Source organism: Acanthopagrus latus, chromosome 5 (assembly GCF_904848185.1).
Source record: "Acanthopagrus latus isolate v.2019 chromosome 5, fAcaLat1.1, whole genome shotgun sequence".
Taxonomy (NCBI): Eukaryota; Metazoa; Chordata; class Actinopteri; order Spariformes; family Sparidae; genus Acanthopagrus; species Acanthopagrus latus.
This window is the reverse complement of record NC_051043.1, coordinates 13,086,083-13,100,581: the sequence shown is the minus strand read 5'-3', so window position 1 is coordinate 13,100,581 and position 14,499 is coordinate 13,086,083. Positions and strand designations below refer to the sequence as shown.

General features: G+C 46.9%; 1 protein-coding gene across 12 annotated transcripts in view; it reads left to right on the top strand.

The window, feature by feature from the left end:
- Positions 1-14,499, top strand: part of fbrsl1 (fibrosin-like 1) — a 284,888-nt gene that overhangs the window by 178,059 nt on the left and 92,330 nt on the right. For 8 of the 12 annotated variants that reach the window (XM_037097550.1, XM_037097552.1, XM_037097549.1 and 5 more), the window contains one exon: positions 1,715-1,744. The exons of 3 other annotated variants lie outside the window; for them this stretch is intronic. In XM_037097550.1, coding sequence (XP_036953445.1) covers positions 1,715-1,744 — 30 coding nt within the window. Of the gene's footprint in view, positions 1-1,714; positions 1,745-2,467; positions 2,522-14,499 lie in introns of those variants that run through there. One more of the 12 variants, XM_037097557.1, reaches the window with a different exon arrangement.

The following is a 14,499-nucleotide window of genomic DNA, read 5'->3' as shown; positions in this document are numbered from 1 at the left end:
ATCCATAATCAGCAGACACAGATTGTCTTCATGCCAGAAGAGAACTTCTCTGGAAATAAAGCACTGAGAGCATCCACCAATCTGTCTTTCTATCCTCACTTCATCATCCCTTTTCTTTTTATATCCCCTTACTCTTGGTGTTCTTGCCCTTTAAATCTCTTCACTTGTATTATTCCCTCCTCATTTCTCTTCTTAAGGTCTCGCATCTCTCTGTCTGTCTCTGTCTGTCTGTCTGTCTCTCTCTCTCTCTCCCTCCGACACTGTCTTTTGTGTTAACAGCTTTCCATTTTTTTATTTCTTTCTTTCTTTTTTCTTTTTTTTTTTTTTGCAGTGCGAGAGCCACTGGGTGCACATCTACAATCTTGCCTTTCATTTCATGGCTTCTGGAAATGGATGTTTTACTGCCTTCATTAAGGCATGCAGCAGTCAGCTCCGTGTTTTCCCTCTGAAGTTTAGCTCCATGAACCTCGCCATTAGAGGACATTATGGCCCCAGATTTCAGGGCACAGTGGAACACTGTATAATTTGATTAGTGTTATTAATCAAGTGGAATACCGCTCCTTTCGCCCCCACCTCCCAGCCACCCCTCCTCCTCCTTTTTGCCATTTCACTCCTGCTTTCAAACGCTTCAGACGCTCCCTTCCCTCTTCCTCCTCCCCTCAGCTGTGCACCTCTCCATCGCCTGTTCTACAACACACACACACTCGCAGTGAAAATGACAAAAGGCCTTACGCCATCCCTTTTAAAAACAATGATTTACCACTTGTTTTTTTTCCCCCTTCACAACCCCCACCTCTCTCTAACTCAGCCCCCCCACCCCCTCTCTCTTAGCTCAGGACATAAATCAATTGAGATGAAAGTTCCATAATTGTGCTTGCTGGGAGGGATTTGAGCAAAATTGCGCTATGAATTTTTTAAAGGGAATTTTTACTAGCTGTTCAGCGAGACTTGGGAGGCGAAGGAAGGTGAGACCATGAGGATTTATGGGCCTGGATTCTTCATTACTGAAGTAATTTTCCTGCAAATGATAGTGCAGCACCCCGGAGGGGGGAGCGCTGCCCGCCTTGGAGAGTACAAACCTGCTTAATCTCTCGTGGAGAGAGAGCAGCTCAGAGCGCTAATATCATCTGTAAGCGACTGAGGCTCCATTTGTTCACATCTAAACCGCAGCTAGTGTATTTGTGATTCATAGTAATTGATTGCTCAGATTCGTTCCAAGAGTAGTTGTACAAGTTGATTTCATTACGAAGGACAGTTTTGTTATAACTGGAAGGAATTATGCTCCAGGGTCGTCCTTAGGTTACTAACCTCTTCGCAAAATATGCACATTTGGTCAGACATTTGAAGTTTTCCGTATAATTTGTCTAATTGAAAAGGCTGATAAGTCCACCAGCTGTACATGTGCACTGCAGTAGCTGAGGGATTAATTGGACGAGACATATACTGTGTAGTCTATTATAAAATAAGAGGAGACACGGTCAGATAAAACGGTACCTAATACTTTCTCCTTTTCCTCTTTCTGTGGTTGACACCCTGTCATTTGTCCATAGTGTGTATGTCCATTCTCATCATGATTTAGATCTGCTTTGCCAAGCTGCCATATTGTTTCTCCAGCAAGGGTCTTCACCTTTCTCTCTGCCTCTGGTCTTTCCTCCCCACTCATTTTAACCTTCCTCAGTCCAATATGGCTGACGTTCTGTCTCCATCTCTTTAGGTGCAGCCAGCAGCAGTGGCCCTCCTCAAGGTTAGTGCGTCCATGATGCCAGGTCTCATTCTTTATCCTGCCTGCCGTCCACTCAATTTTACAGCTCAGTAGCTTGAGAAGCAGAGGGGGTAAATCGGCTGCAAGAAGGAGAAAGAGAGAGAGGGGAGGAGGAAGGGAGAAACCAAATTATTGTGCACCCTGTCGCCAATTGAAGTGGATCTCATTCCAGGCACACTAACAACTCAAGACAATTAGTCACTTCTCACTAGGCCAGACCTGAGACTCACTTGAGGGCCAAAAAGAGGCGGGGAGTAGAGGACCCACTAGCATGGCTAAGCACTGCAGTTACAGGAGAGAGTGGAGAGAGGGGAATCTTGGGGATGAAACAGCTCTGAGTTCTGCTGCAACGGCTCCTCCGGGCCTTTTGTGCAGTGCTGAGATAGAAATTGGAGTGTGGAACGTGGGATTAATGCTCTGATAAGTCATAAAGATCTGTAAAAAACACTGCATCTTAAGAATATCTCTGAATATAAATGATTATTCTCTTTATGGGCATGTCAGGCTCTAAGATTGCATTTTCTTAAATATGAAAGAATGCAGTTTATGTCTGTATTCATTTTGATCTGCTGGTAAATGGGTCATGCATATCCTTTTTTTTAATTTATGTTTTTATAACATTCATCAACATAATGACAGTATAGTCAATAGTCTGATACATTCCACCTTATAGGCGGTCTCGGGCAGTTTGCAGCCAAAGATGAGCCCTGAAGCTCCAGCCTCCACATGCTCCCGCACAGAAAGTGAAGCATGACTAAGGTGGGTGGTGCGTGGAAGATCAGGGAGTGGAAAGAGAGAAAAGTTTGTCCTGGGCCCTCTGCAGAGACGCAGCGTGACCAATTGAGGTGAAGGGGATGAATGAGGCCATTCACTGGGCCTAATGAAAGAGTTCCTGCTGGGCCCTGAATGAGGGTGGGCCCATCTGCACCACATAGGCGTGCACAAACCAGTGACCTCGAAAATTACCCAGGAAGCACTTTGGGACAGTCACCCCAGCAACAGGCTGGGGTGCACATAGTAACCAGGCGCTTCAATCAGTGCCTGGCAGCTTCTTGAACAGAGCAAAGTTTTCTCTGTATTGAAAGAACTCTGTGTGAAATCAACTTCGAGGGACACCCTCCAGTTTTTTTTTCTAAGGGGGGGGGGGGCTTCCAATGAATGTCCCATGTGAAAACGTCCAGGAGCTCTCACCATCTTTGAGAGGTGTGGGATGCTGCCTTCAGGACTTTTCCTGTCAGGGCACAAAGACTTGTTTGTCTTAGCTAAATATGTACATGCGCTGCCTGAGCGTATATGCAGTGCTGTAACTAGGTTAATTAGGTTCAGGGGATGTATAGAGTAGTGTATTAGGAGGCTGTAAAATAGATCCAATTACAAAGATTCCAGATAAGGAGAGATTCCGTCAACACCCCTGGGGACTGGACATTAAGTTTTACAAGCATCTTCAAGGATCTGGTTCATTGGATTTCATCTGTGTTATTTGGTTTAATATATTCAGTCTTGATGAGCCAGAGGCATGCAGGTCATTGAAGTTCCATTCCTGTCTCCGTTCCCTCACGGAACTTTTGACAGCGTGAAATGACAATCCGCCCCTGCACGCATCTCCCACGTCAAAAAGTAATGAGATTGTGCTGCTGGAAATATCACTACAAAGCATCAGGCCTGCACTCGGGTCTGACTGCACCTTCAAACAGCGCTGCCTGCCAGCTCGCCTGCCTCGCCTGCCTGCTGAAAAAGAAAACGAACAAAAACAATCAGAATCAGAGACAGAGGAACGGCAAGGGAAGCTCCCCACGCTGAGACAAACGAACACGCCGGGGCCTTTCATCCTGAGAGTGATTAGCCATCCGAAACGTTTTAAAACCCCGCTTTGAGTGTGTTCCTCAAACGAAAGAGTTCCATTGAGGAGTGATGGTGAGATGTTTCTCGCTGGGAAGCGCCAGTGATCTAGTCTCTAATTGTGGCGTCGCTGACAAGGCTGGTGTGGCTGGGAGCTTTTTAAGCGGGGCTTTTTAAGCGGGGCTTTTTGCTATGCTCTTGTTCCCTTTCCTGTCAGATCCACCACCAAAGGCGCCAGGGAACAAAAAGGCCCCTCAGATTCTGTTCTTACATCCATCTGCCTATTGCTTTATGCATAAATACACCCTTAATTTTACACACTAATAGGCCCTGATGCTGGCCTAATGTGACCAGAACGACGAGAGGTGCTGTAGATGCCGTGTCTGGTTGCAGCTATGTGATGTTATCTAACAAAATGTTCACACTGTACAATCGTTGCTTTCATGCTCTTTCATATTTCATTGATCGAAGTCTCTGTGTTTCAGAGAAGACGCAAAGATTCTGACACATTGGCAATGGCGTTACCCTTCTTCTGCAGTATAGTGGGAACAAAGTCGCGTTCAAGGTCTTTGAGTGGCATTCACTAGAGATGGTAGGAGCTTTGTGAATTTGGCAAGGAAAACTTTTCTCTTTCCTGTTCAGAAGCCAGGTTGTCGAAAGGTTTGAGCAATCGAAGAGAGACAGTTTGAAGAATCAAAGTGTCAGCGACAGGCGTGGGGGGGAGGTAGAGAGGAGAGGAAAAGGAGTCAAACCCTAGCTCATGAAAATCAGTATTATAACAACATTAATTGATGCTGCTGAGTGCCATATGTGACGCCATATGGAAAAGCTGCCCCAGAGGCCTGCTATAATAGACAGCCTGCAGCGGTGCACACAACTTGGCACATTTACAAACAAGGGACGTCCCATTAATATCAGCCACGCAGACCGAGCAGGAGACAGTGGGAGAGGGAGTGAGAGGGTGTCAGGGGGAGGGAGGGTGGGAGGGAGGGGGCGAGAAAATAAAGAGACTGAACCGAGTTACCTCATGTTTTGTTTGGTTGCTATCTTTAGTTCTGATTCCTTTTTTTTTTTTTTTTAACTGCTATCCGCTAGCCTCGCGCTATTATTTCTAGCAAATTAGGAGGTTTACTGTACGTGCATATCCATATGCGTTTACAACCTCTGCTCCTCTCCTCCCATGGTTCCCTTAATTACAGTAATAAATGGCCCCTCCCTTCTGGGGTTGATCAGACCGCCCTCCGTCCGCCCAACTGTCACTCCCTCCGCAGATGCCCAGTGGTCCTTTCACCGCGCGCACACGTCAGCAGGTGAGGTGATTCATGGCACCTTGACAAAGGCGGCGCGAACGAGCTCTGTTTAACCTCTTGTGGGCCTAATCACAGGGCAGCTGTTATTTACTGCCGCCGTCCACAGTTTTACACCGCTCGGTTGCTCACAGCTCCGTCCCTTTCCGCCCCACTGCAGTATGTCTTGTGACAGAGGCTGTGTGGACGCGCGTATTCTGCAAGGAAACACTCGCTGAATTTGTCGGTTTATGGGTGGTATAAACACTGTTTACGTATTCATTTAAAGTAGGGTTAATGATGTGAGTAATGTGTGTATCTTAAGTAGTTTTGAAATCGAAGATAGTAAAATGCACTGGGTGCATTTTTTGAACAGTTCAGTGTTAAGTGATCGATTAATTACAAAGAACATGCAACGATCCTTGTTTTCATTACTATATATATATTTTTTATTACTATAATCTGTTGATCATTGTCCATCCATTGCATTCTCTTTGAGTTCAGCTTTCTGTACAAGCAGCACTCCAAACCACAAGATGTAAGATTAACAAAGACACAGGAGAAAGAAAAGCCTCAGTTCCTCACATTTAAGAGGCCAGAAGTGAATTCAAGGCGTTTTGCTTAATAACGATGAATTAATTATTAAGACAAATCGTTTCAACACCACTGCAGCTGACGGAAAGATGGCTAGAGGTTTAAACTCTTTGAGGTATCCTTTCATAGTAGGCTAGATACCCTTTCAAGTATCTAGTTTTTTGTGTCTCACATGATGTGGTGGTGTCGCTGGTCCCGTATGTGCGGCCCCCCCGGGGGACACATATCTGTCTTGATGGCCTCAGTCGGCCTGGGTGCACGCGCGTCGGCATTGCGCGAGGCCCTCCTGACGTGCCCAGAGCAGGCGGGGAGAAAGAGAGATCCTCGTGAAACGGAGTTGTCAGCCATTCTGTTGAGTTTCATGGAATGTGAGGCAAAACAAGAATAGCGTACAGCTGTTTCCTCCCTGACACAGAGGGAGGCAGATGAAGAGCAAAAGAGGGGGAAAAGAGAGAGGGAGGGAGGGAGGAAGAGGGAGAGAGAGAGAGCTCTCCGCTCTGTGATGTGCACTGATGTAGCTGCAGCTCTAGGTCAAACGCTGCCAGTGTTTTGTGTTCATCTTCGTCTCGTCTCCCCAGTGCTCCTCTAAATTATTCACAGCCCGAAGACGTGCAATGTGGCTGCCTCCTCCCTTCCTCTCTCCTCCTTCACTCTGCATCGCGTTCCGTCTCTCTTCTCTGTTTCCCGTCCCTTCCTCTTTCTCTCATGTGACGGCTTGTTTCAGAGGCAAAGAACAGAAGTTTCTCCTTGTGAGCTGGTTAATCCCCCCACCACCACCCCTACCCTATCCCACATCCACTCATCCACCATCAACCACCCACCTTTCATCACTGACTCTGTCTCTCACACTCCTCCTTTCATCCCCGCTCGTCCCTCGCCTGCCTTTCCTGGCTGCCAGACTAGAGCCAGCCGCTTCCTTTTTTTTTTTTTTTTTTTTTTAAGGGGGAGGCTGCCAGCTGTTAGCATCAACTCCTCGGTAGCCCCCCCCCCCTTTATCTGTCTACCTCCCTCACTCTCTCTGGTTTCGTAGAATCTGTGGTTGTAAGGGGTTGGACTGACAGGGTGTTTTTACCTTTTGTTTCTTCTCTCATCTCGGTGACTTTGTGCTCATTTTATCTAGCCGAGTGGAGAGATAAACCTCAAGTGCGCACCAAATCCTCAGGCCAGTCGATAGCACTGATTAAAGATGTGCCCGAGAGTCGTTTCACCTTTAACGGACTGCCTGTCCCGTGAAGGTGGAGTGAGCTGCCGGGAGGATATGCTGGGGCTAAGGCTAGGAAACACGGTGATAGACCCCCTATGACCATTACATTTTAGTTTTATTTTGCTTCGCTGATTATGCTGAGGTTATCGGCCCCTTTATTGTTTGTGGGCCGTTGCAGACTAAGGTTGCAACAATACTAGAATTTTTGAGCATTTCTGCATTTATTGAGCGTTTATTTTATCCATAAATCATTTCACACTTCAGTTTCCAAAATGTCTACTGCATCAAAATATGTATTGATACTGCGATGTCATAGTGCCTGTACCTCGGTAGACAGAGGTATTCCCCACACGTCGAGGTCTGGTCTGAACCAAACGCACGGTGCCTTCAATGTGTGTTTGCTTATAAACTGCCTGCTTTTTGAGACAGATTATTATTGTCATGTTAACTAGGAAGTCGCAAGTATTAAATCCTGTTTGGACAGCGGGGGTTGATGGATGAGGTGTGCCCCTCGTGGCCACCTGAGGAGAGAGCGGAGCGGAGAGAGCAGCTGAATCCAGTCGCAGCCTTTTCCACAGGACCCTCATTTGTAATTCTGCACCCTGCCTACAATAACGTTTGATCATTTCAGAGGGGGGACGGGAGGTGCAGAGAGGGGGAAGGGGAGCTGAGGCTTTTCTCCCCCTCTCTTCACTCCCCCCCTCCCCAAACCCCCCACTCGCCCTCTCGCAATTGCTGTCACCCAGTATGAATGCCCCCTCTGGCCCGATGACAAGTCTAGCGTGAAACGCTTGGCTGCCCCCTGAAATTAGCAGTAGAGCCCCCCGGCGGCACATGCTTCTCATGACCAGCACACAGTGGGCCGCCGCCAGATTCTTTTCATTATGGCTGTGGCCTGCCAGCCCCCTTACTCTACCTCCTTCTGCCTCTTCCTCCATCCCACCCTCCCTCTCCTCCTCCTTCCCCCTGTGCGTCGGCCAGAGCTCAGTAAACAGCATCTGTAGCGCTCATCACATTACTGTCGTAGGGAAAAGGAGGAAGGAGAGAGCCAAGCTCTCTGTGGGTGTTGCTGTTATTTCTGTCTATCTAAGTGTCTACAGTATGTGATTCTGTGCGTGTGTGTATAGTATGTATAGACTCTACATGTTTTTGTGTGTTGGCTTGACAGGATTAGTGAGAGAGAGAGAGATAGAGCGCGCGCGCGAGAGAGAGATAGTAGTAGCAGTGCAGAGAGTGAGAAAGAGTGAGAGAGGAGGGGAGTAGCAGTACAGAGCGATGCCTGGAGGCTCAATCTGTTCCTCACTGAGCTACATCAGTGTTAGAGACGGCGGCTCGGGCCGCGGGGAAGCCTCCACTCGCTCCATCAAACTGTCAGGCAGCCAGCGGAGCTGCACAGGGAGACTCTCAGCTGCCCCCGGGGCCAGTTCAAGTCAACATCCCATTTCCTTGCCTCCTCGCCTAATTTCTCCTACGCCCCGACTTAAATTTCCAATGCCCAGTGTCTGCCGCTGCGGCTCAGCAGCACCGGGCCCGGGGCCATGTCAAAACACTAGGAGGTGGTGAGGGCTGCACAGGCATTCATGTGTGTGTGTGTCCCGCTTTGAAGGCAAGATAGCAAGCTAGTTACAGTCGTACGGTCAACAGAGACAAGAAGAAGCCAAAGGGAGCTTTATGAAAGACGAGGTGCAAAAGAAAAACATAAATCAGTGTTGGTGTATTTTTTTCCCCTCATTCTCTCTTACCTATGTCCCCATTTTTCTTTCACGACTACATTCATAACACAGTTGTGTATTCGCTGTCCCTCCAGGTTTCTGGCAGTTTTCTTCTTTCTCTCTGAGCTGAGTAAATGCTCCCCTTTCCCTCGTACATCTGCCATTACTGTCTGTTTTTCCCTCCGCCAAACTACTCCAAGGATCACACCGGCAGCCCGGCCTGCTCCATCACTCCCCCAGCGAGTGCTGAAAGCAAAGGTTTAGGGATTTCTTGTTGGAAAGGACAAGGCGGTCCTTTAATTTAGTGAAGAAGGGGGACAGCTCTTCAAGTTTACCCCCACCACCATCACCATCAATCTGTCTATGCTCCCCCTTCCTCCTCCTTGACCTCACCACATACTTGATGCATGGAAGTGAAACAGCACTGCCAGGTCTCAGTGCTGTTTACATGGACTCTGGGTAATGTTAAAGTCTGCTTAGTTTGGCCCCAGGTCAGGACTATATCTTTCCTCACCCTGGCTTGATTTACATGGCTCCCGCTGACTCTTCCCTTAAGTGTGTCAGCTCTGAACCAGAGGCCTCTGTGTGTTCGTCTGGCCAATGCAAAGAGCATTTCTCAGAGCTTGTCCTCTTCAATCCTCCTCCACTCTCATTCTCCCGCTGTCCTCTTTCAACGGGTCTCTGTGAACAGAGCTTTTGCTGAGGCCGTCTTTCTGTTTGCACAGCCAACTCCGAGGTCCCAAGCTCAAATATGGTTTTACAAGAGAGCCTGTCTAGGCCTGGTCGATATCATTTCTACCCGGCAGAGCTTTTTCTCTCAATCTCATTCCCTCTGGGCCCCACATCTTCACTTGGATCAATACTTTCCTAATCCAGAGCTCCTAGGCTGACCCAGGGTAATCAGCTGACTTCCCATGCTGCCTGCTGGTGAGGTCAGAGGTCAAATGGCTGTATGGATTTGATCCTGTGATCAAATCACTTTGCTAGGTGGTGCTTTCAGATACAGCTTGTAGGGTCAAGAGCAATCGCTTGCCTTTTTCTCTCTCGGTGGTTACGCTGAATGCGGTGGGGCTGATGTTAGCCACGTTAGTTCTAATATTTATAACGCACCACATGTCAAGTTCAGCACTTATATGTTTACACGGGTTAGCACACGTGCACAAACTTTGTAGTGACTCATAGCTTTCTGAGTTTGTTTCAGAGAGGGTGAGGATGCAACAAAGCATCCCGTTGATAAATTATGAAAGCTGAGTCGCAGGGAGGCTTCACCCATAAGGATGAGGCCAGAGAGACTTCCAGATGTCCCACTGATGTTTTGGGCCTGGCAGGAGGTCCCATAGCGAGGCCCGAGGCTCTGGTTGTGCGGCCCATCAGAGTGGTCACGGCGCCTACGTACCCACACCTCATCCCAGCATCCACAGGAGGGAAATTGCAGGAGGAAATTGGTGTTGTTTCACCAGTATCCAACACTGCTTTGGTCCTCGACTATCTAAATGGACCATTACCCCCTCTGTGTGCGCTCACTCTGGGAGATCTGGGGTTTGTCAGTACTCTCTCCCTCCCAATCAGGGGTATCTCGGTCTGTGTCCCCGGAGGGATGTCCTCTAAACGGAAGCCATTTTTCTCGTCAGTGCATTGTTGACTTGTCACTTTTATTCACATGGACAAGGGATCGAGTGTAGCTGCTGTTTCACTCCGTTCAATCAGGGACTTTGTGGCCTCTCTTCAAGTAATGTTTTCTCTCCTCACTTATCAGCCCAGCCGTTTACAATTCTGCTAAACCACAGACACGCTTAGATATGTATGTGTCATATGTAACATGCCATAGCACTTTGTCAACCCATGTATGTAAGCTTATTGTCAGCTAACCGAGAGAGAGCCGACAGGCCAGAGACAGTGTTTCAAAGTCTCTACGTGTGAAACCGGTGGATATTTTTAATGAGATGTTTGGACATTTTCCAGTGTTTGTTGCAACAAAACTGGATATATTTAGTGAGCTGTTGCGACAATTCCAGCTGTTTGTGGCAACGAAACTGCAAATTTTAAGTCACAACCCAACTTTCCCCAACCTTTACTAGATATTTTTGTGTGCATAAAAATTAATTTTCCTTCCATACACCACTTCATGATTTGGCGGCAAAACCCCTTTTTCTTGCAATTAATGTGAAACAGCCAGGAAAGCTTTCATCAAAAATGTTACTGTGAAGCACAAATACTTTTCAGCATATTCTTTTATTCCTTTGCTTTTTTTTGTACATTTTTATCTATTATTTTATTTATTTATGTATGTATTTTGAGGAGGAACCGACAGTGACACTTAAATGCCAGCAGCACAGGCAGCTCTCGTTTTGCCTATTTTTTCCACATTTCTTGCAGCGAGTACAGGGCTGCGATCAGTATTCAGACAGACAGTCGTTGACGCCTTGCCAGCATTTGCGTAGCCGGGCAAGTTCCTCCTCTGTTCCTCTCTCTATCTCTGAGGCAGAATTCATGGCAGACTGTCCTCCGAGTGTGACAAGTGGAACTGTGTGATTAATTTGGCCAGTCGTTTTAATGTGCTCCGGGATGCACGACGCTTATTGTCTTCCCCTTGCACGTCTATCGGAATCTGCCAGAGAAAATGTCCAGGAGAATCGAGACATCCATCCCTCCCTCCTTTTTTTTTTTTTTTTTTTCTTCTCTTCGTGCTCCTCTCTTCTCAGCCCTGCCTCATTTCAGGGCTGAGCTACAGGGTCGTCATGGGGGCCAGCCCAGGTCGAGGCCTGGCTCCAGCCAGGGCCGCTGGCGGAATAAATCTCCTGTCTCTGAAGTGTTGAAAGCTGTGTAAATGTCAAACGCATCCGTCTGATGTGCTGGCTGAGGGGGGAGGGGGGGTCTGGAGAGGAGGTGGGATGCTGGGAGGGAGGGTTGTGGATGAGCCATCCACTGAAGCTAGTCCCCCGTTACCCTTCGTAGCTGGCGGTTGCCAGGTGCAGATGTTGCTGCTTGCTCCCTGCCTCTGAAGAGCCAGCCAGTATGTTTTTTTTTTTTTTGTTTTTCCTTATTTTTTTTTTTTTGGGAGGGGGGTTGGGTTGTTTGGTTTGTGAACATCTATGAGAGACACAAACCTCTAGGGGCTTGGCTCCTGTCAGGCAGCTTAGTGAGCTGCATATCTCTACGATTTTAACAAAGTCCCCCCTGACCACCAGACGTGCTGTTTAGGGAGCTTTCTGTTTGGGCTTGCGGATTTGCATTTTTCACCATTTGGTTATTTTTCATGTGGGGGCCTCATTGAAAATCTTTTTTAGCCGGTGTAGATATTCAAAGAAGCATGGGGTGCTAAATGACGTGGCCCTCTTCTCACACCCACACACTTAAAAACATGAGCCAATCTTGTACTTTTATAGGCTCATTGTATTCTTTTCTTTGACTCAGCCAAGTGCAATAGCCCAACAGGGCAATCGCATACAATACCAACAAAAACTGCTCTAACACTACCTCCATCAGTCCATCCCTTCATCTCTATAGCATCCCCCCTGCCTGTTCTTGCTGTTGTTTTGTTCCCCCTTTCCACCTGCCTCTCTCTCCCCTGCTGGGCTGTGTCTCTCTCTGTCTCCGTCTGAGCCGTGGCTAGTATTCCTCTTTACGCTCTGCTGCAGTGCATGCTTCTTGTAAAAGGATGAGCACCATGCTGTGCTCTTTTGATATTATTTTTCCTCCTCGCCAGCTCCAGCCTTGTGAGGCCTCATCTCTAGTGTCGCGGCTACCGCTGCAACAACAAGGCCAAGCATGCACCCGGGGAATAGACCGAACCAGTTGTTCATCTCCATCACCTTGGGTTTAAACTCGGTCCCCGGTAATAGAGAGCAGCTCACAGCCGCTGTGAGATGGAAGTCATCCGTTCAGCCGCATGCTAAGAATACATTTACACCGCTTTCCTGGGGGTAGGGCGAAGTTGGAGATTGGATCAATTTTCTTCCCTTTTTTTTTTTTTTTTTTGTCCCGTGGATGTAAGACGGACAGAAAACACTGTTTTGAATGTAATTCCTTTCAGATAAAATGCCACAGTGCAGAAGTGCGGCGAAAAATGGCTGGTGATTACAGGTCTTGATGTGGCACTAACAGAAATGGCTGACAATTAATTTGTCCCCGAATCCTTAGTCTGAATGGGGAATTGATTGACAAGAAGCCTAAGCCACTTTCTCTTGCTAATGCTTTGCACTCTGTAATGAAGGTCTGTAAAGCCCAGAAATGAGGGTGTGCAAACATTCCCCCGGAGAAAAGAAGACATGCTGCATAGAAATGTGGCCAATATTCCTCAGTCTCCATTCCATGTACACGTGGGCATGCACATGCCGGTTAATACTAAATAGTTGTATTCTTCTCATTTTACTATTAGTGGTCATTACCTAGTATGGGCCATTTTGCCTTATTTTAGAGCAAGTTATCAACATGGTTTTATAAACATGTGCAACAAAAACACGAACATATTTTTGTTTGGCATTTTTCAAATATCACTCTAATACAAATAACCACACTTTCAAACATATTTACACGAGCACAATACAAGGAACGGGGACATTTTTCAACACCAGGATTGCGAGGCAGCCTTCGCTGGCTCTCACTCTTTATGCTTTTGAAACGATAAACAACAATCACTTCAGCGAGTCGAGAGCCACATATTGAACATATCGTTTCACTGTATTTATCCTCCAATAGGTCCAGGTTGTTTGTCAGTGTCTTGTATAAGAATGCCTCAGCAGGACACAGTGGGAGCTCATGCATGTCTTTGAGTCTTTATTCCGCAGATAGAGATGCAAACACGACAATAACGTAACTCCTAAGGGGTTGAGCCACAATGTTTTTCATGTGAAGCCTCTGCCAGTGAGGACTCCTGCTGTATCCCTTGTCAGAGCACGATGAATCACAGAGCACGGAAGCCCCCCTCCGACTCTACTCCTGAGAGATCTTGGCCACTGAGCCCTCGCACTGATTACTCTCGTTACTTAATTATACATTTGGACCCACCGCACTCGCAACAAAGGGCCGCTGTGCCTCCATTGACCCAGCTCCCTCCTCATTGTGCCTGGCTCTGAAAGGGAGTCAAACAAAATAAAGAGAGTCCACTTAAATATGTTGCCACAGGAACTTAATTGACAGATTGATGGCGTTTTTTCACCGGGGGCCCTCTCCCTCTCTATGTGGCTCTCCGCTTGAATTGCTCTGCTCCTCGTGTATCCTGCTGTGAGGTCCAGTGGGACCGGCCTGCAGCTCGACCACTCCTGTTTCCACAACTTCACTCTCTATTGTCCCCCGGGCGGAGAGTTACCAGCCAGGAGCGTTTAGTGACGACTCAGTGCGCGAAACAGAAGCGCGGGGCGTTGTGATTTAAGTTAAGGAATGTGGTTTATGTGTACCATAAAAAAAATATTTCAGGATGAGATGTGTGTTATGATCACAGAAGAAAATTGCGAGCCAGGTTTATTGATTTAATTTTAACCTCACACATTCTTTCACTGAAGTGAAATAAAAAAATCCTGTATTGGTCTGAGTTTAATCCTTTTTCTTTATCATCTGCTATACAAATGCAGTCCATTTATCATTGAAAAATAGTTTTCTGTCTGTGAGCATGTCAGGAATGAAAGGCTCTGGCACTCTGTTTGTCAGTTACAAGGCCTGACTTTCTCTTTTTCTGTTTTTTTTTCTTTCTTTTTTTTTTTTTTTTACTAAGGCAGCACCTCTTCTCAAGATACATAAGCCCGTTCATTTCATATTTCAATTGTAGACTGACTTGACTGGTGAATATTTGAAGTGTTAATGAAAAAACGATTTCACTTCTTGACTGAACAGATGGTGATTTGGCCTTTGGCTTTGCCAGACAAGGCAAATTTCAGAATACAACCTCCCTTATTATTTAGTTCCTTTATCCTCAGTGGAAGTCTGACATACAAATTAAAGACTGCTTTGTCACAAGGTGGATTCCAAATACCACACTTAATAGCCGCTGCGTTTGAGTATTCAAAGAGCCTGAGCTCTCTCTGTCCTTGAGATGCTATCGTCCAATTTTAAAGCACTCTTAAAAGGTTAAATGACAAGCTGCAGCTGAATGCATCGTCAGTGAAC